Below are 22,586 nucleotides of genomic sequence, written 5' to 3' on the forward strand. Positions count from 1 at the left end.
AGAGTGTCTTGACATGTGGGGGAGGGAGAGAACCTGAGGTCGAGACCAGGCCCTGAAGAAGCCCTTTTCAGAGTCTGGGAGCAGAGTTGCACACTCTTCCCTACGTCTGAAGGCGGAGGCTGGCGGGCTTGCTAGGGACAAGTCCAAGGCCAGAGACTGGAACCCGGTCTGGGTCTGCGTGCAGAGTCAGAACTGAAAACAACGCGCCCTACCCTTAAGAGAGTCTGAGGGCGGAGGCCAAGCCCCTTCCTCCCTAGCTGGTGGGATGGTGGAGTCCCGAAACGCTGCAGGAGCCAGTGGGCGGCCTCTGTGTGGGCGGGGCGGAGCGAACCATTAGCCTCGTCCGCCGGGGGAGCCCTGCAGGCCGTACTATCGTCTGCGGGGGAGGCGGGGGTGGGGGCGCCGCGTGCAGTTCCCCAGGCGGGCGCAGGGGGTGCAGAATAAGGTGCACTCGCCGACCCGGCGCTCATCCCACCTTCCAACCCGAGCGCGCATCTCCGGGAGCCGCCCCCGCCTTAAAATCCAACCTTTCCTCTCATCTCGCCGCCGGCCCAGCCCTCCCGTCCCGTGCGGCGCCAGGGCCAGTGTGCGCCACCGCCGGGATCCAGGGTCGCGACTCGCGTTCCACGCCGAGCGCCACTCGCTCCAGGTGACATCATCCCCCTGCCAGGCTCCGCCTCCCGCCCCAGCCGCCGCACGCCGCGCGCCTATTGGCCGTCGCGCCTTGAGCCCCGCCTCCCGCTCTCCGCCCGCGCGACCCCTCCCGGCCCGCGCGGAGGCGGGGTTTAGCCGCCGGCCGGCGCCGACGCCGCTTCCCATTGGCCACTCAGGGCCGTCTGTCAGCCTCCTGTTAAAGGGGCCACGACCGCCCGGGAGCCGCGCGGGGGGGGAGGGAGGAGGAATTTTTTTGGGGGGGAAGGTGGGATTTGGGGGGCGCTGGTGGGCACCCCTGGATCTGGCGGCTGCGGCCTTGCGGGGGGAGACCGAACGGTGACTGGGGCAGGGGGCTATTTTCGGGGGTAGAGGGCTGAGACCGTGAGGGGAAGGGGGGTCCCCAGCGCCCAAGCCGGAGCAAGAGACGCGGAGCCCGTGCGAGCAGCGGAGACAGGGCTCCGGAGCCTCAGATCCGGGCCCCGGCTGCCGCCAGGGGCCCCGCCCGGTCCCCCCACCCCACCCCACGTCCCTCCTGCAGCCCAGCTCCGCCCGCAGCCGCCGCGGACCAGGTAGGTAAGAGACCCGGCCCGGCCCGCCTGGCAGCGCCCACCCCAGGGACCCCTCGCCGAGATTCCCCCGCCTCCCAGCGATCCTGGATTCCCTTCTTCATCCCCGGGGACCCCAGAGCCCAGGTTTCCCAGCCCAACCCCAGAGACCCAGGCGTGCCCCTCCCGGCTCCTAGAGTCCCCAACCGAACCCTAGAATCCCAGGCGTACTGCCGCCTTGCGCCTCCTCCAGGGCCCAGGAGCCTGGATTTCAGTGCAGCCCCGGGAACCCCCTCTGGACCCAGGTCCTCCTCCTCAGCCCCGTCCCGGGAGCTCCAGACACCCTCCGCGGCTGTGTCAGACTCCCCCGGCGAAGGCCGGCCGTCCCCCGTCGCGTCCGCATAGTCCCCCATTCGCGCACCCCGTCTGCCCATCTCCAGCCCTCCGGCTTGAACAGCCGGCCGCGTCCCTCAGTCCAGGCCGGCTTGGCAGCCGCCCTGGCCGCAGGCCCGCTCTGGAGCTGTCCATGGTCAGCGCACTCGGCAGCCTCGCCTCCCCCACCTCCCGCTGCCGCCGCCGGAGAGGGGGCGCCGGCGGCGCGGGGATCCCCCCCGCCGCGCCTTTGACCCGGGGATACCCGGGCCCTCCCCGGCCCGGGCGCCCGGGCCTCAGGGTTCCGCTGGTCAGTCTCCCGGCCCCATCCTCGGCACCCCAGGTTTCTGGGACCCTATCTCTTTCTGAGGAGTCAGGGCTTCTGAATGTTCCTGCCCGGTCCACCTTAGGGACATTGGCATCCAGGGATCCAGCTCCCACCCAGCTCTGGGAGTGCTGTCAGCTTTAGCTGTGGGGCTAAAAGACCCAGCTGGTAGCCCTCACCCCCTCAGGACCTGGGAATAGTTTCCCAGACTTTGTCCCCTTTAGAGACCCAGTTCAACAGCCCCTGTGCCCCTCAGACAAATATACCCAGCCTCCTGGCACCCCAGCATCTGTTCCCTGAGGGATTCAGGCGCCATGACTCTCTCCCTGTTTCAGGAGTCTCGGAATGCAATTCTTAATGCATTTCTTAGGCTTCTGCCTACCCTCCACCTTGGAGACCTAGAGGCCCTGTGCCCAATCTTGCATACCCTCAGGGACCCAGGAGTTCATCTCCCAGTGTCTGTACTGCCCACCAGCCTTTGCCCAGGCTGTCTGCCCCAGCCCTGCTTCCCAACCTCCCATCCCTTACTTCCACAAGGATTCAGAAGTCCAGGTCGCCAGCTCTGCCCCACCCCCCTACCCCAGGTTTCTAGCTCCTCAGCTCTTACTCTTAGGGACCCAGGTCCCTATGGCCTCACAAGCCCCCATCAACTTGACATCTCTGGGGACCTTGACAAACCCCTGCCTCATCCCCGTACCATCTCAGGCGCTGGGACCCCTGGGACTCTTCACTCTCTCCCCTGAGACCCAGCTTCTTAAGATGTTTCCAGCACCCCATTGCCTCCTGAGGCCCATATGGTGATGTCCCATCCTCTGAGTACACCCTCTCAGGCTGAGGAGCCAAACATACATCCCTTCTTCCAGATGCGCTCTGTGGCCTAGGCTCATTCTTTGATCTAGAACCTGCCCACTCTCTTCTACATTTCTGGTTAAACATGTGCCCCTGGGATGCTCCATGTTCTAGAGTCCTTCTAAATCCTAGAACGCTTCCAGTCAACATCTCTGTTCCATCTTCACCCAAGGCATGTTCTAAATTCTAGGCTAGGTGCCAAATTCCAGGCACGTCTTTCCCCAAGTGAATTCAGATGTCTAGATAATACTCCCGAACCACATTCTGATCCCACCCTCTCCTCAGACATGTTCCAAAGTTTTAGAAACCAGTCCTTGCTTGTTCCCTGCTAAAATTTCATTTTAGGTGTGTTCTAGGTTCCAGCCACGTCCTTGACATTGTTCTAGATTCCATTATCTTCCCAGGGACATTCTAAGTTCTAGAATGTGAGTGTTCCAGCTATGTGCCCTCGCCTTTCTCCAAATTGTGTTATCAATTCCAGAATGCACTTCCTAGTTTTAGGTTCCATCCAATTCTACACTCTTAAATCTAGAGGATTCCCACTGAAGTGTTCTACATTATATCTTCTTTCCTCAGATTCTAGGTTCTAGAACCATCCATGGCCACCTTCTCTGTCCATCTTTCCCCTAGTGTGACCTTAATTTAGAACTTGTCCCCTGGTGGATTGTGGGCCTCCTCCTCCATCTGCCACTTCAGCATTCCAAGCATGCTCTAGGCTCTTTCCTCTTCTGGAGTTTTCAGCCTAGAAATGTCCTCATTTCCAGAACATCCCCACCCCCCTTTGCCAGCTCAGTCCTTATGCCAGTAAATTCTCAATTCCCGGCATGCATCCTTCTGCATCTTCCCCCAGGCACTTGTAAGTTCCAGGCAAACTCCTTGCTACTTTCTAGGTTTTTCTTCACCTCCTGGGCATTCTGAATTCTAGAGCATATCTTCTGTCTTCTGAGTTCTAGCATTATCTAGACATGATAAAACCGAGAATGCAACCCCTGCTATATTTTGTGTTCTACCTTCATCGCTGGTAGATTCTGAGTTCTAGACTGTGTCTCCTGACTAGGTTTGTTAGGCATTGCATTAGGTATGTTCTTAGATATCATTATGCTCCCCTCTGTGTTTAGGGTTCTGGGGTGACCCAGATATGCTTTACATTATTGATGGCACTTGGCTGATTCCAGGTTCCAGAACTGGGTTCTAGAATATGCTCCTCTCCTTGGTCCTACGTGCGGTCTTACCCCAAGCACATTGTAAATGTGGAAGTGTATGTCTGCATTCTGTACCGTGCCTTCATGCCCGTGGCTTTCTAGAGTCTACACTGAGCCTTGCTGTGTTTTATTTCCTTCTGGGTGAATTTGAAGTTCCAGAGCAAGCCTCCCTCAAGCACGCTGTGGTGCATCTCCTGAGTAGGTTCTGGGTTTTAGATACCACGTCGGTTTCTGGCCTCAGGCTGGCCTGCCCTCTTATAAAACATTTTCCTGAATCTGGCCTCTGAGTCTTGGGATTCAGGTGTCTAGATTTCCAGATGCACCTCTTCAAAGACCCGGGGTACAGGAGCCCAGCCGCCTCCTCTCCCCTGTCCCAGACTTTGGACATAGTCTGCACGTTGGGTGGGGCTGGGAATTATCTACTCTCAGAACCGGTTATGCCGCTGCCCGAAGGGGGAGAAGGAAAGGAGGGAACACAGTGAAAAGTCTCTCCTGCTTTCGGCCGGGCCAGCCGGACCCGTCTGACCTGATGTGTGCAGAGGGAGGGGCTCAGGAGACCTCGCTTCATTTCTGCCCACAGCTCCTGCACTTGGACTCCTGGGTTCTGGGGGAGGGGGGGTCTGAGGCTGGGATTTCTGGGTCTAAAGTTGGAGGTTGAAAGCCCAGACTCTGGTGTCCTGGGGGAGGAGGGGGGTGTGGTCTGTGACTCCTGTGTCTGGGGAAGGAAGGGACTCAGGGACCTAGACTCTGACCTGAGGGAGGAGGGAGCTGGATCTTGGACTCCTGGGTCGGTCGTGGGAGATAGCTAGCATGGCCTCCTGCCAGGATTTTTTTTTTCTTCCCAAGTCGAGTGGGTCTTCTTCTGGAGCTGGGGTCCAGATCTCTGGGAAATTGAAGGAGGCAAGAGTTGGGCTGGATAGCAGGTGACGACCATCACTGTGACATCGTACAGGTAACCTCGTGCCAGTGACCTAATTCTGTGACCCCAGTGCTGTGGCCTCCTGAGGGCATGGTTCTCCCCTGGGGCTCGGTTTTCTCTTGCAGTGGGTCGAGGGGAATTCTCAGAAGGGCCAGAATTGGTAGAGGCTGATTTTTCCACATTCACTCAGGCAATGCCTGGGTCACCCGGCTTCGGGTTCTCTGACTCGGCCGGACCTAGATTGGCTTCCAGTGCCTGGTGGAGTCTGACCTCGGTTTCCCCAAATGCTCTCGCCCACGTAGCCCGGCCTGGTTTCCTGAGAGCAATGGGTTTCAGCGTATCCCGTGTCATAACTGGAATGGAGAGGCCTCAGTTTCTTCTGTGCAATGCCTGGGTTGCCCCGCCTCAGTTTCCCCTGCGTAGTATCTGAGTGGCGGTGCCTCAGTTTCTCTGCCTGTGCCTTGAAGAGGCCGATCTCTGCTCCCTGCCCCCTCCCCGCACCCGCAGGCCAGCACCGCCGCCATGATGTGCGAGGTGATGCCCACCATCAGCGAGGATGGCCGGCGGGGCTCGGCGCTGGGCCCGGACGAGGCAGGCGGCGAGCTGGAGCGCCTCATGGTCACCATGCTCACGGAGCGCGAGCGGCTGCTCGAGACGCTGCGCGAGGCGCAGGACGGGCTGGCTACGGCGCAGCTGCGGCTGCGCGAGCTCGGCCACGAGAAGGACTCGCTGCAGCGCCAGCTCAGCATCGCGCTGCCCCAGGTCTGGGCGGGGCCGGGGCGGGGCTGGCGGGAGGCGGGGCCTCGACCCGTGAAGGCAGGGAGTGGGCGGTCTGGAAGGGGCGGGGCTTGACACTTGGAAGGGCGGAGTCGGGGGTGGGGTGGGCTGTCGGTGATGGGCGGGGCCTGGGCCTCTAGAAGGGGCGGGGCATAGCGGGCAGGGGCGGGGCCTTCAAACTCTCAGGCCTGTGGAATGAGGGAGACGGGGAAAGGACTGATCTGATTGTCCCGATCCTGTCCGCATCTGGACAGGAGTTTGCCGCTCTGACGAAGGAACTGAATTTATGTCGGGAGCAGTTGCTGGAGCGTGAGGAAGAGATTGCAGAGCTGAAAGCGGAGCGGAACAACACGCGGGTGAGGGGTGTTGGGGGCGGGGCCAAAGTGGGATGGGCAGGACCTCCAGGTGTTGCAGCCTGACCCATCTTTTTTCTCCATCTCGCCTTCCTGTCCTCTCCTCTCCGCTCCCACTGCCTGGCCGGCCTCCTCTGGTCCTCTCCTTCCTTCATGTCCCCTCCCCTATCTTCATAACCGTTCTCGTTTCCTGTGCCACTCTTTCCTTACGGTGTTCCCACCTGTCTGAACCACTCTCTTCCTCAACGCTGCTTCTCTTCCCTTGCCTCTTTTCCCTGGACTGACGCCCTATCCGTGTAGCTTCTCCTGGAACACCTGGAATGCCTGGTGTCCAGGCACGAGAGATCACTGCGCATGACCGTGGTGAAGCGCCAGGCCCAGTCCCCGGGCGGGGTTTCTTCCGAGGTGGAGGTGCTCAAGGCTCTAAAATCCCTCTTCGAACACCACAAGGCCCTGGATGAGAAGGTATGAGAATCAGAGGAGCCTGGATGCAGAATGGAAATCCGTGGATGGCTGGGGCTGTCCTGAATGGGAGAGATTCTGGCTGTGATTGGTTGGGGATGTCCTAAGTGGGAAGAATGTTGACCGTGATTGGGACAGGCTACGCCCACTGGGACCATGAACTGGGGCGGGGGGTGGCTACCAGGGGATGGGGCTATCTTGGTAGCTGGCTGAGGCTGTACACCCATTACAGATAGAGGAATCTTAATGTTCCCTATCAGGCCCGTCCCAGGGGTGTTCTGCGTCACGGTCAAACGTCCTAGATTGGGTTTGATCTCCATCTCACTCCATCCTGCCCCCATCTCCAGGTCCGGGAGCGGCTGCGGATGGCGCTGGAGCGGGTGGCAGTGCTAGAGGAGGAGTTGGAGCTGAGCAATCAGGAGGTGGGGGGGCGTGGCCAAGAAAGGGAGGGCTGGACTAAGGAGCCCCTCAATGGGGTGGAGCTGATTGGGTGGGTTCCGAATCTGTTGGGGGCAAGACTAGGGCAGAGGGCCAATGGGGTTGGACTATGCAGAGGAGTAGTGGGGTTGCTAAGGAGGAACTCATCGTCAGGGCTAAGGGGAACACTGCTCAGTGAGAGTGAGACTAAGGTGAGAAACAGGGGCTGGGGCTGAGGGAAACTGACTACAGAGGAAATGGTTGGATGAACAAAGTCAGGGCTAAAGAGGACACGCCCACAAGGAGGCCAGGACAAGAGTAAGGGTGGACTTCCTCTCTAGTGGGCGGCTAAGGAGAGATATAATGAGGGCGCAGGGTCTAAGGGTGGACTGTGAAGTGGGGGTGGCCCCAGCAGGGCGGGGGCCAGTGGGAAGTAGATCGGGGGGTTCTGGGACTCCCTTCGCCCTGATCTCCCTTTCCCGTTCCCAGACTCTGAACCTTCGAGAGCAGCTGTCCAGGCGCCGGTCGGGGCTGGAGGAGCCTGGCAAGGATGGGGATGGGCAGGTAAGAGGTAGAAATCCTTTGCTCCCTTGCTCTTCATTGGTCCCCAGCCCTGTGACCTCGATTCAGCTTCCTAACTTTGTGATGGTCCTTTTAATGTTTGGTATGATCCTCACTGACCCTAGGACATCTGAACCCGTAAGACCTTTACTGGCCTTTGACCTCTGATTCAGGTCACCTAGCTAATTTCTGTGACCTCCATGACCCTACAGATCTGTGATTTCCCCTATCCCCCATTAACTTTCTCCTTGCATTCTTTCTATATCTCTGTGTTTCCCACTCTGAGTTCTGTCCCTTCCTCCCTCACTGTCCCCATTCCAGACCCTTGCCAATGGCCTTGGTCCTGGCGGCGATTCGAACCGGCGCACGGCAGAGCTGGAGGAGGCCCTGGAGCGGCAGCGGGCGGAGGTGTGCCAGCTGCGGGAGCGCCTGGCGGTGTTGTGCCGCCAGATGAGCCAGCTGGAGGAGGAGCTGGGCACCGCCCACCGCGAGCTGGGTAAGGCCGAGGAAGCTAACGCCAAGCTCCAGCGCGACCTCAAGGAGGTGAGGCCGGAGCCCCTGGTGGGCTGCCCTCTGTCCCTCCCCCAACCCTCCCCCTTTGCCCAAAGTCACAGAGCTCATGAATGGTGGAACCTGGATTCAGTCCACAAGCCGTGTGGATTCTCCTCTCTGGCCTCAGTTTCCTCACCTGTAAAATGGGATTTATGATCCTTGTGAGAGGGTTGGCATGTGGCACGTACATGGTAGGCATTCTGTAACTGGCCGCAGTTATTACGTTATCATTGGGAAATTCTCTTGTGCCTCTAAATTGAATTCCTTTGTCTGCATTTCACCCCTTCCTCGCTTAGGCCCCTTGATCCCAACTCTCATACCCCAGGGACTGCTGGGAAATGTAGGCTCTGGATTCTTGAAGGCAGTGGATGAGAAAGAAGAGTGAGCACTCTACTCTGGGGCCTTCACCTCGGATTTTAAGCCTGGATGACCCCGGGGCCTGTTGGGAAGTGTAGTCCCCCTGTGTGGGCTCCGAGGTGGGAGTCCATTTCCCATGAGACCCTGGAGCACCTTCTCTGGCCGCCTAAGCCTGCGCTACGCTGGAAGGGAACTTCGTTTCCCATGAGACCCTACGGCACTTGCTCTGTGGTTCTAAGCCTGGGCTATGCCGGAAGTTGCTGAAAAATCTAAGGCCTGGATTTCTGAGGCGAGTGGGCCAAGAAGAGTGGAGAGTTCCCATCCCACAGGCCTTAGGTCATCCATACTAGGAGAGTCTAACCCTAGATGCTCATAGGAAGTGTGGTACCACCCTTTAACTCTCAGGTGGCAGGGGACCCAATATTGGCTATTGCTGGGAAATCTTGGAAGGTGTGGTTCCACCATTCTGACGCTCCGATGGCAGAGGACTTGATTTCCCAGGATACCCTAGGGTGCTTGACCTGAGATTCTAAGCCTAGGCTACCACAGGGCCTTCTGGGAGCTGTAGTCCATGCGGCCGTTTGCCACCTCTGCAGGCGCTGGCTCAGCGGGAGGATATGGAGGAGCGGATCACGACCCTGGAGAAGCGCTACCTGAGTGCCCAGCGCGAGGCCACGTCTCTGCACGATGCCAACGACAAGCTGGAGAACGAGTTGGCCAGCAAGGAATCGCTGTATCGGCAGGTGGGGGCGTGGCCGGGGAGCAGCGATGGGGGAGAGGCCGTGGCCCGCTTGATCTAGCTTCTCCCCTCCTCCATCTCTGTCATTCTGCAGAGTGAAGAAAAGAGCCGTCAGCTGGCCGAGTGGCTGGACGATGCCAAGCAGAAGCTGCAGCAGACTCTGCAGAAAGCGGAGACCTTGCCCGAGATAGAGGCGCAGCTGGCCCAGCGCGTGGCGGCCCTCAACAAGGTCGGGGGACGCCTGGGGCGGGGCCTTGAGTCTCTGGGGAAAGGGGCGGAGCCTGGAGGAGGCAGGGCTTGAGTCTGGACAGGTCGTAGATCTTCAACCTGGATTCTGGGGGAAAAGGGCGGGCCCTGGGGTGTAGGAAAGGGATGGGACTTGGAATGGGGGAGGGCCTGGAGGTTTGGGGGGCTGTTCTCTAGTCTGGAACGAAAGGATGGGTGGCCTGTAACATGAACTGAGAAAGGGACAGGGCCTGTAGACTATACAGACCGGGGCAGGGCCTGAATCGCAAGTGCAGGGTCTGAAGTCCTGCGGGGGAGGAGCCTGGAGCTCTGGGGGCGGAGCCTGGCACTCAGCCTTGGAGGAGGTGCGGCTGGAGCCTGACTGGGTCACAGTGGGACAAAGTCAGATGCCTTGGGTTCCATCCACTAGGCTGAGGAACGTCATGGAAATTTTGAGGAGCGGCTTCGGCAGTTGGAGGCCCAGTTGGAGGAGAAGAATCAGGAGCTACAGCGGGTGAGGGGGCGGACAATTGCAGAGAGGGCGGGGCCTTGAGGCTGGGGGAGGAGCTTAGGTAGGGGGCTGGCTTGGGGGCGGGAGCTTAAAGCAGGCGCTGCGGTCTGGGCCAGGTGGGCTTGAGCGCCTCTGTCCGGCTCTACTTCGGGCAGGCCCGGCAGCGGGAGAAGATGAACGATGACCACAATAAGCGGCTGTCCGAGACCGTGGACAAGCTGCTGAGCGAGTCCAACGAACGGTTACAGCTTCACCTCAAGGAGCGCATGGGGGCGCTGGAGGAGAAGGTGCGCCCCAACCTAGGGCTCTGATAAGCTGGAATTCTGGACTGCCTTTTGCCAGAATCCTGGGGTCCCAGACATTTGCCCGGGATCGCTTACCTGAGGTCTCCCCAAATCTGGGCATCCCGAATTCAACAGACTTCTCTACTCTATTGCTGGGACCACTCTCTCACCTAGTCCTTTTTTTTTTTTTCTGCTTTTTCTCCCCAAATCCCCCAGTACATTCTAGTGTATTCTAGTTGTGGGTCCTTCTAGTTGTGGCATGTGGGACGCCGCCTCAGCATGGCCTAATGAGTGGTGCCATGTCCGCACCCAGGATCCAAACCGGTGAAACCCTGGGCCGCCAAAGCGGAGCAGGCGAACTTAACCACTCGGCCACAGGCCGGCCCTTTCACCTGGTCTTAATACCCCAAGAGCTGAATTCTGGGCCACCCGTACCCTGAGTTCTTGGTTTTTTTCCCCAAGTCTCTAACCCTGTGGGCCCTCAAACTCTGAATCCACGGAGATTATACAGGAGGCCGGATATTGGGGCTCCCAGGGACTGCCCTCTGCAGATACATCTTTGGCCCCACAACCCTCACTCCTTGCAGCTTACCATTCACGCCCACTTCATCCCCCCTAGGGTCCCCTCAGGCCTGTCTCTGGACACTTACAGCCCCCAGGGCCTGCCCCTTCCAGGCTCCACCCTCACTCTGCACCCCTGTCCCCCACAGAACTCATTGAGTGAGGAAATTGCCAACATGAAGAAGCTTCAGGACGAGTTGCTGCTCAACAAGGTATGGAGGCGCCTGGAGGGCGAGGACCAGGGAAATGGCGCTGTCATTACTGGGGTTGGAATCAGCCGGGCTGGAAGGGGCTGTTCCTCAGGGGCAGAGAGGATTCTGACCCGACACCTCCAACCCCCTCCCTCCAGGAGCAGCTCTTGGCGGAGATGGAACGGATGCAGATGGAGATCGACCAGCTTCGGGGGAGGCCACCATCCTCCTACTCCAGGTGACAGTCATCTTCCTGCTCCACCTCTCCCCAGGGAGCCCCCTTGGCCGGGGTCATCCTTTCTGATCCCCAGATCTCCCCCATGCCCGCTCCCTGTCCTCCTGGGATTTCCCCTCACTTTTGATCTCTGACTTCATGACCCCTGACCTCAAACTCCTTTTCCTGATCTTTGACTTCAGATCCCTCTTCCAGTCCCCTGACACCAGACCCTTCCCTGTGACCCTTGACTTCTCTTTCCTGACCCCTTTGTCCCTGACTGTCTCCCCATGCCCACAGGTCTCTCCCTGGCAGTGCCCTGGAGCTCCGTTACTCCCAGGCACCCACATTACCTTCTGGCGCCCACCTGGACCCCTATGGGGCTGGCAGTGGCCGGGCAGGCAAGAGGGGCCGCTGGTCGGGGGTCAAGGATGAGCCCTCCAAGGTCAGCAGCCACTTTTGGGGCCCGGACTGAGCAGGGCTTGGGCGGGCAGCAGTGGGAAGTGGAGCCCAATAGCCGGGTTCTGAAAGGGGGCTGGGTGGAGGCAGGCTCTCCCAGACCCACGCTGTCTTCTCTTCTCCTACAACTAACTCCATCATCCCCACTTGCCTGGATGTCTCTGCACATGGATGTCCTGCTGCCTGGTGAGAACCTTACAGGAATGATGGGGTGGAAAGAGGGGTGGGGCCTGGGGGACCGTGGGCAGGGTGAAGAATCCTAGAATGGGTGGGACCAGGTGAAGAAAGGAAGCAGGCAGGTTGAGGGAAACAGTAGAATCAGGGGAGGGGTGGAGGCATGGGTGGTGGGGGTGGTCCAGAAAATGGGCCTGTCAGGAGAGAAACCTGGGCTGAGAAAAGTGTGGGGGAACTGGGTCAACATGGTGAAGCTAGTCAGTATCAGGGAACACGGACCAGGTCATGGAGGGTGCGCAGAGTCGGGAGAGGTGAGGGAAGATCCAGCATCTACCTTGGCCCCCGCCCACCTTGCATCCCTCTGTCCCCACACAGAGACAGGAGTGGGAACGGTCTGCTCCTGCGGGGTCCATGCCGCCCCCATTCCCTGGGGAGCTGGATGGCTCAGACGAGGAGGAAGCGGAGGGAATGTTTGGGGCTGAGCTGCTCTCCCCCAGTGGGCAGGCTGACGTGCAGACGCTGGCCATCATGCTTCAGGAGCAGCTGGAGGCCATCAACAAGGAGATCAAGTGAGCGCTGGCCCGGTCCGGCTCCACTCTGCCCCCATCTCCTCTCCCACCATCTTCAAGGGTTTCTCCCAGCCCAACACCCCCTCCAGGATCCAGGGATCCCCCAGGATACACCTAGAAGTCTCTGATGTGCTATCTCTCTCTCTATACCCCCAGCCAGGACTCACGATTTCCCAATACACCAAAGACTGCATCCCCAAATACCAAAATTCTCAAAACAATATATCAAAAATCCTCTAGTACACCATGGATTTCATGGCATCACACAACCAGTATCCAGAGTCTCACAGTACCCAAAGAATCTCGACATAACACAAGATACCCAGCCCAAAATACCGAGGATCTCATTCTAACACCTCAAGAAGGTCAAATCTAGATACCAAGAGCTTCTGCCTAATATAACAAGAATCTTCGATTTATTAAGAATCCCTCACACCATCATGTCTACACTGATTCCCCAGCAATTGCCCTATTTAGCAGTTCTCTAATAACACATTCTCCCTGGGCCCCAGCAAATATGCCAACGTGACCACCACCTTCGATTCAAACTCTTTCTGATGAGAGGCATCGACTCTCACCTACTGAATGACCTCATGACCTTTCCCAGATCCTAGGTTGACCTCAGAGTCCCCGATCTCATCCTGATCTTATTACGACCTTGCTCTTGCTGCCCTCCTTGGAACTTGACCTCTTGCCCAGAGTAATCCCTTTGTGATCTTCCAGAACCAGTTGGTTATCGTCAGGGTTGCCCTGATGCAGACCCCTCATCATTCATCCTCCCCGATTCCTCCATGACCTCCTGAGCCTATGGTGACCCCTGACTCCCCTTAAACCCGTGAGACCGTCATGAATCCGCCAAGACCCTCTAACTTCATCCTGCCTTCCCCAGGATTGTTTTCGCCCCATCGAACTTTCCTGGCCAGTTGGGATCCCCAGACTCCCTCTCCCATTGTCTGCCTAAGTCCTCTCACGCGGTCTCCTCCGTTTCCCTCCTCAGGCTAATCCAAGAGGAGAAGGAGACAACAGAACAAAGGGCAGAGGAGCTGGAGAGCCGAGTGTCTGGCTCCGGCCTGGACTCACTGGGCCGCTACCGCAGCAGCTGCTCCCTGCCCCCCTCCCTCACCACCTCTACCCTTGCCAGCCCCTCCCCTCCCAGCTCTGGCCATTCGACACCCCGCCTGGCACCCCCTAGCCCTGCCCGTGAGGGCACCGACAAAGCAGTGAGTGTTCTGAAGCCTCCTCAGCTTGGTGGGGTGGCAGGGGGGTCAGAAACAGGGCTCCCCAACAAACAGCAACAAGAACCCCTCACACCAGTCGTTTTCAAAAGCAACCTTAGCTTTCCCTAAAAGTTCCAATTCAAAGGGCGAAGGGTAAGTTGAGTCACTGGATTCCTGAACCTTAATTTGTCCTTTAGTCAGATCTGGCCCACTTTTACCTGTTTTATGCATTCATTTTTTGCGTAGGATTTTTTTTTTTTTAATGTTTCTATGACTAAACATACATTTGAGAACTATCATTAGATCCTCAGAATTGACCTCTAGGGAGGCATAAGAGATATTAGTCCTATTTTATTTCCTTAAACTCAGCTTTCCTGCTTCCAGAACCTGTGACTCATTAGCTTTCCTTGAGGCTGAGCAGATCCCACTCCTGACACCAGAAGCCAAGAGACTATAAACATGGGCTCATCAAGCTCCAGGGGGACTGCGCTCATTGCCTTTATGTTCCTGCAGCTAACCCCGACTTGTTCTAGGCTACCTTCAGAAATGGTGCCCCAAACCAGGGGCATCCCAGACACCCCCTAGTAGACATCCCAACGAATGAGCCCCCAACATGACCCCTCCAACTCAATCCAGCATCTCTGCCTGTCTGTCCCCAGAATCATGTCCCCAAGGAGGAAGCTGGGGTTCCACGAGGGGAAGGGCCAGCCATCCCAGGAGACACCCCACCTCCCACTCCCCGCTCTGCTCGCCTTGAGAGAATGACCCAGGCCTTGGCACTCCAGGCGGGATCCTTGGAAGATGGGGGGCCCTCACGGGGAAGGTCAGCAGGGACGAGGGATGGGGCTTGGTCGGGAGGATGAGAGGGGAGTGGACAAAGACTTGGGCTGAGAAGAGGCATCCTAGATGGGGTCTGCCCTCACTCTGTCCTTCTCACCTAGTGAGGGCACCCCAGATTCCCTGCACAAAGCCCCTAAGAAGAAGAGCATCAAGTCATCCATAGGCCGTCTCTTCGGCAAGAAGGAGAAGGGGCGAATGGGACCACCAGGCCGGGACAGCTCTTCTCTGGGTGAGTACCCTGATTCTAACTCTCCTTTCCTTCCCTCCTTCCGTCTTTCCCTTCCTCCCTCCCTTCCTTCCTCCCTTCATCTCTTTCTTCTTTCTTCTTTCTATATTCACTTGACATTCATTCGTATCTTCATTCATTTGATAATTCATTTAGAATATGGAAGGGACCAGACTTGGCAGAGGTACAGGGGAGGAAGAGGGACAAGGAAAGGGCCTTCTGAGGCATGCCCAGGTGACTGGGAGTGGTGGTGGTAAATGAATTTGTTATTTCATTCATTTATTTTTTAAATAGAGAAAGAAGGAGGAGCATCCTAAAGGCAGAGCCCCTGGTATGCTGGAACCCGCTTGTTCTGGCTTGCGAGAGCCAATAGTTAAATTTTCTGGAATTTGTGGGCTGCTTGCCATCATATTGGTAGCTTGAAATTGGCATGGTGGGAGAATTTACACCATGGAAACTGGCAAATGCCACAAAGCAGGGATATTCCCTCCCTCCCCAGGGAGCCAGTTGTTAAACATTTACCAGCACACCACTGCCACTTTGACACAGCCAGCCCACTAAGTCCAGCCCTATTTTGGAGATGTCGGATGTCTCCAATTTATTGCCTGGGAGGTGACATTGATCCCTGTCTGGGTTTATCACTCTCACTATGTGGCCTCATTTACTACTCCCTTGGGGCCTCTGCTTTCCTGGGATCCTTCTCACCCACCTTGGCATGAAAGATTCTGCTTCCCCATTGAGACTCCAAATTTTGGCCCCTCCTTGTCTCCAGCTGGAACACCCTCAGACGAGACATTGGCCACTGACCCTCTGGGGTTAGCCAAGTTGACGGGTCCAGGAGACAAGGACCGAAGGAACAAGAGGAAGTGAGTGTGTGTGGGTTGGGGGGAGGGCTGGTGGTCCTAAGTGAAAAGAAAATGCTGGGAGAGGGGGTGTCCAGGATCCTGACTTGCTTGCCTGGAAACTTGGGAACTCCTAGAATTTTTCCTTATTTTTTCTCTTCTCTGTCGATGGAGGTGGGGAGGGGAGGATGACATACAGAGATTCACATGCATTTTTTTTTAACTTTCTGCCACATTTTCTACATTCCTAAAAACTGCCTGTGGTGGGGGAGGTGTTGTAGTGAAGGGAGCTATCCAAGAGGGCTGGGGGTCTCTACCCCCTGAGAGCTCCTGCCCTGGCCCCCTCTCCCCAGGCATGAACTTCTGGAAGAGGCCTGCCGCCAGGGGCTGCCCTTTGCTGCATGGGATGGGCCCACCGTGGTCTCCTGGCTGGAGGTACTGGGGCCCAGAAATGGCCTGACTCTTGATCCCACCTCTGTGACAGCCCCACCATGAGAAGCTGGCCAGATCCACCCAGCACCATCCTCCTAGCCCAGAGGTGGGGGGGGGGAGGGGAGGAGGCCCTGAGAGGGGTCAGGCTTCTTGTTGATCTTGCTGTTGTCCTTTCTCCTTCTCCCCCCTACCCCTGCCGATCTGGCCATGCCTGCCTTGGTCCTGTTCTCCTGTTGTCTTTCCCCATGTCTCTCCCTGTCTCTCCCTCTGTGGGGTTCTCTGTCTCTGTTTTTCTGCCTCTCTCCTCTTCTCTGTGTTTTTGTCACTCCCCATACTTCTTCCTATGTCTCTGGGTCTTCCCATGTCTCTCTCCCAATGTCTATTGCTCCTTTCTCTTTCCATGTCTGCCTTGTCTCTGTGTCTCTTCACATCTCTGACTCTCCCCATTTCTCTCTTTCCCCTTTGACTCTGGCATTCCTCTTCTCTGTCTCTCTTCATTTGTCTCCCTGTGACTCTCACATCTCTTTGCCTCGCCCTATATGTTTCTTGTCTAACTTTCTCGTGTCTTTCTGTTTCTCCCCCACTTGCCTTTCCCCATCTCTCTGTCTCCCTCTCTTTCCTTCTCCCTCCCATCCCTCCTGTTTCTCCTCTGATATCTTCTCTGTCTCTCCTCTGTCTCTGTCTCTGTCTCCCCTTCTCTCTCTTTCCTTTCCTTCCTCCCTCCTTCTCTCCCTCCCTCTGGTCCAGCTGTGGGTAGGCATGCCTGCGTGGTATGTGGCCGCCTGCCGGGCCAACGTCAAGAGTGGGGCCATCATGGCCAACTTGTCAGACACAGAGATCCAGCGCGAGATCGGCATCAGCAACCCGCTGCACCGGCTCAAGCTGCGCCTCGCCATCCAGGAGATGGTCTCGCTCACCTCCCCCTCGGCTCCCGCCTCCTCCCGCACGGTGAGTGTCCAGCGGCCAATCCCAGCCCTGGCTGCCTCAGGGCCCCGCCCCTTGGCCTCAGACTAGCCAATCCTGGGCCGGCTCACTCCCGCGCTGACTGGTAGACTCTGCTGCTCTCTGTTGTCTCTCACCTGGTTATCCCTGATGGGGAGTCTCCCCTCAGGTCTTCCTGACCCCCGTTTATCCCTAACCCTCAGTCTGTGTTCCACGCTGCAGCCAGAGGGACCTCATCCCAGAAATAAAGCCAAATTCGTGTGGTTCCCTGTAAGGCCCTTGATGAGGGGCCCTTCCCTGCTCCTTCCCTGACTCTGCCCCCCGGCACTTGCTTCTCCCTTTTCTTGGAGACCCCCCCTCCCCCCACCAGCTGTTTTCCCCAAGGCTGGCTCCTTCTCATCCTTCTGGTCTCAGCTCAAATGTCACCACCTCAAGAGGCCTCCCTAACTCAACAGCTAAACTAGTTGCCCGCCCCATCAACCCAGTACACGAACACCTAATTTTTTACCATAAAATTTATTGCCTTCTAATAGTTTATCCTTTTGGTCCATACAGAAAATTATGTGCACCCATGCCTAATTCAACAATGGTGATTGTTAACCCCTTGCCGTGATTGCTCTTTACCTGTGTGTGTGTGTGTGTGTGTGTGTGTGTGTGTGTGTGTGTGTGTATCTGAAGCACTTAAATGTAATTTGTGGACATCATAACAGGTTAGCCGGAAAAATTACTTCAGTGTGCATCTTCGAAAAATAAACATTCTCCTATGTAGCCACCATGCCGTTATCACACCTAAGAATAGCGACATTATCGCTAATTTCATCTACCGTTCAGTCTTTATTCAAATTTCCCCTTGTGTATCCCAGACACTACAGCTGTGCCTGGCACTCATGAGGAGCTATATAAGTGTATGAATTCTCACTTCATGGGGTTGTTGGGAGCAGGTGCTCAATAAATGTGAATACACGGCCCCCTCTCCCCCAAACATTTGCCCCGTTGCTGTATCTGCTACCTCATTCTGCATCCTCGCTCTGTACATCTGCGTGAGGTTGGCGAGGTGACACCATTTGCACAGGGCCACACAACAAAACGTCTAGCAGAATCCCAATTCAAACCTCACTTTGTCCAACCCCAAAGCCCGTGTTCCTTTGCCTGGTACACAGCAGGTGCTCAATAAATGATCATTCTTTTTCTTTGTCACGGTGTGGCCCAGAGCAGGGACTGGCCTTACTGAGCCAGAAAGCAGACTGTATATAAATATGCATGGCCTGGGCCTCCAGGAGGAGGACTTTCTTCCCCTCCCCTATCCGGAAGCCCTCTCTCAACCCTCCTTCCCCTCCCCTATCCGGAAACCCTCTCTCAACCCTCCTAACACTGCCGGCCCCTCAGTCCACAGGAAACGTGTGGATGACACATGAGGAGATGGAGTCCCTTACGGCCACGACCAAGCCTGTGAGTGCCCCCTGCCGGCAGCCTTGGGGGTGGCACTAACTCTCCCTGGGGAGGGACAGGGGGCGAGTCTGTAGCTGTCTGTCTGTCTGTTCGTCCCTCCCGCCCTCCTCCGCCTGCCCCTTAACCCACCCCTTCTCTCCCCTCTTCCCACTAACGGGTCAGGAGACCAAGGAGATCAGCTGGGAGCAGGTAGGGGGCGCGGGGCGGGACGTGGGCGCATGTCCAGGCTGTGCACGCTGCATGGACGCCCCTCCTTCTCCGAGCCCCGCCCTTACCCTTGCCGGAGCATTCCATCATCACCGCGGGGGGGTGCTGCGCGAGCTCGGCTCTGGGCTGTCTCACTGTGGCTTGGTGGGGGTGGGTGCAGAAGCCCGGACTGTTCCGTTGTTAGCGTGGTGCACGGGCCATTCCATTATCGTGGGTTGCAGGGGCTCCAGGGACTGTTCCATTGCTGTAAACTTGAGAGACGCTAAGCAGCAGGTTTCCCTCTCATTGAGGGGGCAGTGGGACTGTTCCAGCGTACGGGGCAAAGGGGGAAGCATTTGGGGAGGACTGGCTGCATGTTAGGCTGAGAAGTTGGGGAGGAGCTACACTTTGTTCTCAAGAAGGGGGAGGCACGAACTCACGTGAGGTGGAGGAACTGTGTTGGACTGGGGTGTTTGTGTCCAGTCAGGGGGAGGTGTGGGCTGTTTCCTATGCCAAAGGGAGTGAAGGACTTCGGGCTCATCCAGAATATTATCCTGGGTGAGATACAGCCTTAGACCAGTATTTTTGGGACAGTGCAAGAGTGATGGCTCCATTATCTTTTGTTGGAGGGAGAGCTCCTTTGGAAGAACCCACTGTCCTGGCTTGAGGGAGCGGTGGTGTTGTACTGATCCGTTGTTCTGAGTTGGGACAGAGCTCGGCTAGAGCTTCTCAAACTTGAATGTACAGTTCAGATCACCTGCGGGTCTTGTGAGAATGCAGGTTCTTATTCAGTAGCCTGGGGTGGGGTCTGAGATTCTGCAATTCCAGCAAGTTCACAGGTGATGGTGATGCCGCGGGTCTAAAGACCACGCTTTGAGTAGACAAGAGTTTGTTCTGTCATTTTGAAGGGGTGGAAGACCACTTTGGACGGGTCCATTGTCCTGAGCGGAGATTGGCCATTGGCCTGCTATGGGATGGAGAAAGAACAATCTTGGATTGGGGGGTTGGACTATACCCTTTCATACGTACGTGGGAAGGGGTCAGAGGGCCTGACCCTTCCCCCACCTGCCCATGGCCCCAGATCCTGGCATACGGCGACATGAACCACGAGTGGGTGGGAAACGACTGGCTGCCCAGCCTGGGGCTGCCCCAATACCGAAGCTACTTCATGGAGTCGCTGGTGGATGCCCGCATGTTAGATCATCTTAACAAGAAGGAGCTCCGGGGCCAACTCAAGATGGTGGACAGCTTCCACAGGTGGGGGCTGCTTGGCCAGTGGGGACTGTCCAAGGGGAAGCCCTACTTCTCGAGTCTCTGGGACTGGTGATGGGAAATTCCTTGGACTATCGTTGGCCCTTTAGCCTGGATCCTCAGGAACTCCTGACCGCTGTGCCTCTTCCACCAATAAGGTGGTCCACTAGGAAAAGTCCAAAACCTGAGACAGCCTGGCTAGTTGACCCCACACCCCTTCCAGGTTAGCCCATAGGAACTGCCTGTTTCAAGAACTCCGGCTTCTGGGGAGGTCAGCAGTTGATAGAACTGACGCAATGGGACAACTCCCCGAGCTCTCCCAGAAGACCACAGCCAATGGGGAGGGCCCAACAGGAGCAGCCGTCACTGGGGTTGTGAATTCTCATCTGTGACTCCATTTCCCCTGCTGCTCAGGGTGAGTCTGCATTATGGGATCATGTGCCTGAAGCGGCTCAACTATGACCGGAAGGACTTGGAGCGGAGGCGGGAAGAAAGTCAGACCCAGATCCGAGGTGAGCAGAAGAGTCTGAGAGTCCGGCCCCCCGGAGCCAGCTGGAGGGTTTGGGGTTGGGCTGGAGGAGGGGTGGTTAGGGAAGCGGAGGGAGGCCAGGGAAGAGGAGCCTTACGGTAAACTAGGGGGTGGAGCCAGCACAGGGGGCGTGGCCAGGAAAAGAGAAAATGGGGCGTAGGTATGGGCTAAGTTGGATGGGCCTGCAGCTGAGGGTCCCTTCCGTCCCCAGACGTGATGGTGTGGTCCAATGAGCGGGTCATGGGTTGGGTGTCCGGGCTGGGTCTGAAGGAGTTCGCCACGAACCTCACGGAGAGCGGGGTGCACGGGGCGCTGCTCGCCCTGGACGAGACCTTCGACTACTCCGACCTGGCCTTGCTCCTGCAGATCCCCACGCAGAATGCGCAGGTGAGCTGCCGCTTGGCCCGGGGCCTACTGGGTATCCCCACCTCACAGACCGCACGCTGCAACCCCTCCTCCACCTCTCCTCCCCAGGCCCGGCAGCTCCTGGAGAAGGAATTCAGCAACCTCATTTCCTTAGGCACAGACAGGCGGCTGGACGAGGTAGGCGCAGCAGCAGCTCAGAAGGCTGGGCTCCCAGCTGCACTTGGAGGGTCGGAGCTGAAGGCTTGACTTTGCCAACCAGCCGTGGTTGGAGGCGGGGCCAGGAGGGAGGCGGGGTTAAAGGAGAGCTGAAAGCCGGGGAGGGGTGGAGTCGAAGGAAGGGGCGGGGTCAGAACGGGGCCCTGGTCCCTCACCGGCTGCCCGGCCCCTATACCTAGGACAGCGCTAAGTCCTTCAGCCGCTCCCCATCCTGGCGGAAGATGTTTCGAGAGAAGGACCTCCGAGGCGTAACCCCCGACTCAGCTGAGATGTTGCCCCCCAATTTTCGTTCGGCCGCCGCAGGGGCCCTGGGCTCGCCGGGGCTCCCTCTCCGCAAGCTGCAGCCGGAAGGTGGGCGGCTCCCAAATGCGACAGCCTCTCCCGCCCCCTTTCCTCGGGATAGGAAAAGGACCAACTTAACATTCCAGAAGCCTCCCTCTCCAGATTCCGAAATGGCCTAGCCCTTTCTCCCCCACCCATGACAAATGGACCACTCCAGTATGCCAGCTCCCTCCTTAGGGTGTGGAATGGATTCATCTTACACCCCCTTTGCAGTGTGGGAAATGAACTCGCCCAGTGCCACCTAGGGCACCTTGGATGAATCCAAGGATGTAGGAAACGGAGGGAAACCGGCGGAGAGCCAGGCGGTTGTTGTCACCCCGGGAGGGGAAATCCGAGGGAGGACGCTTGGGGTTGAACCTCGGAGAAACCCTGGGGAGGATCTGGACGGAGTGGGGTGTGTGATGCTCCAGGCTGAACCGCTGCTCGCTCTCCCTCCAGGCCAGAGTGCTGGCAGCTCCCGGGCAGACGGCGTCTCCGTCCGGACCTACTCCTGCTAATGTAGGCCTCCAGGTGAGGACTGTCCTGGGCGATCTTGGGGGTTCGGGGCGGCCCAATGGATCTTCACTGCTGCACGTACTGCCCGGCGTCCATACAGGTGACCTCACTCGGATGGAAGAATCTTCCAGAGGCTGGGCTTTTCCCCCTCCCGCCCAGAGTATGGTCTCGCCGGGGAGAGCGGGCGGGGGCGCTCGCGCCGCGGACCGGACCATCTGTACAGACAAGCGGGAAGCGCGCGTCCCCGCCTCACAAATGGACTGGGCCTGGACCAAACCACAGGAACTGGACTGAGAGGGGGAAAGAAGCGGGCAGGAAGAAATCCCGCCCCGAACTTCCGCCTCCGTTTTCTCTACTTTGTAATTTATTGATCGGTTTCCGACGGGAGATGGAGGCCCTTTCCCCGCGGGGAGGGGGCGGGGCTTCCCTCCCGGGCCGCATGCGGGGAGAGGCTGCCCCCTCTCTTTTCTCCTCCCCAGTCGCGGGGCCCAAGTCTTCCTTCTCCGTCCGAAAGGAGGGGAGGGGGGACTCGCTGCTACAAGCCTCGCCCCCTGTGCCACTCAGCCCCGCCCCGCCGCGTCCGGTCGCCGGTGCCTGGGGTCAGCGGCGGCCGGCGTCCCTTCTCCCTCCCCAGTGTCTCGTGTCCCCGGGGCCCCTCCGCCCCCCGTGCTGTGGCCGTGTCCGTGCCCCGCGGGTAGGGGGTGCAGAAGTGCGCTCCCCGCTCCCCTCCGGCTCTGGGGTTTGCATGGGAGAATCCTCTTTCCACGATGCCACTGGGCGACGTGGCGTGAGGGGAGGGAGGACGGTGGGGGAGCCCTGGCCCCCGACTCTTGGTCGGCCTCCCTGCCCCAGGCGTCACTCAGTGATCACGGGTAAAGAGAACTGTTTCAAAAAGCTCCCATGTTGACTGATTTATTTGTCAGGACCTTAGGAAAGCAAACCAACCACCTCGAGGACCAGGCTCTGCCTCCCTCAGACCCA

At 57.9% G+C, this 22,586-nt stretch overlaps 2 protein-coding genes across 3 annotated transcripts; one reads left to right on the top strand and one right to left on the bottom strand.

The window, feature by feature from the left end:
- Positions 1-8: 8 nt before the first annotated feature.
- C9H19orf73 (chromosome 9 C19orf73 homolog) lies at positions 9-616 on the bottom strand. The gene is given in 3 exon segments (XM_008512465.2): positions 9-257; positions 260-433; positions 435-616. Coding segments are annotated over 3 exon segments (405 nt in total). The 5' UTR covers positions 540-616; the 3' UTR covers positions 9-131.
- PPFIA3 (PTPRF interacting protein alpha 3) lies at positions 587-22,499 on the top strand. 2 transcript variants are annotated; one of them, XM_070558190.1, is made up of 31 exons: positions 864-1,223; positions 4,794-4,899; positions 5,374-5,628; positions 5,898-5,999; positions 6,297-6,461; positions 6,806-6,880; positions 7,365-7,439; positions 7,758-7,979; positions 8,942-9,088; positions 9,179-9,313; positions 9,740-9,823; positions 9,976-10,107; positions 10,815-10,877; positions 11,015-11,094; positions 11,371-11,515; positions 12,085-12,272; positions 13,270-13,492; positions 14,149-14,312; positions 14,431-14,558; positions 15,328-15,421; positions 15,751-15,832; positions 16,577-16,777; positions 18,158-18,220; positions 18,383-18,409; positions 19,488-19,663; positions 20,072-20,169; positions 20,398-20,573; positions 20,661-20,729; positions 20,948-21,119; positions 21,549-21,620; positions 21,706-22,499. In XM_070558190.1, exons 3-30 carry the CDS (start codon positions 5,389-5,391, stop codon positions 21,605-21,607), a joined length of 3,585 nt encoding a protein of 1,194 aa, XP_070414291.1. In that variant the 5' UTR covers positions 864-1,223; positions 4,794-4,899; positions 5,374-5,388; the 3' UTR covers positions 21,608-21,620; positions 21,706-22,499. The 2 variants fall into 2 exon arrangements, with proteins under 2 accessions (XP_070414292.1, XP_070414291.1); XM_070558191.1 differs by lacking the exon at positions 18,383-18,409 and having other exon boundaries at positions 587-1,223.
- The last annotated feature ends 87 nt before the right edge of the window (positions 22,500-22,586 follow it).

The sequence above is a fragment of the Equus przewalskii genome, chromosome 9, assembly GCF_037783145.1.
Source record: "Equus przewalskii isolate Varuska chromosome 9, EquPr2, whole genome shotgun sequence".
Lineage (NCBI taxonomy): Eukaryota > Metazoa > Chordata > Mammalia > Perissodactyla > Equidae > Equus > Equus przewalskii.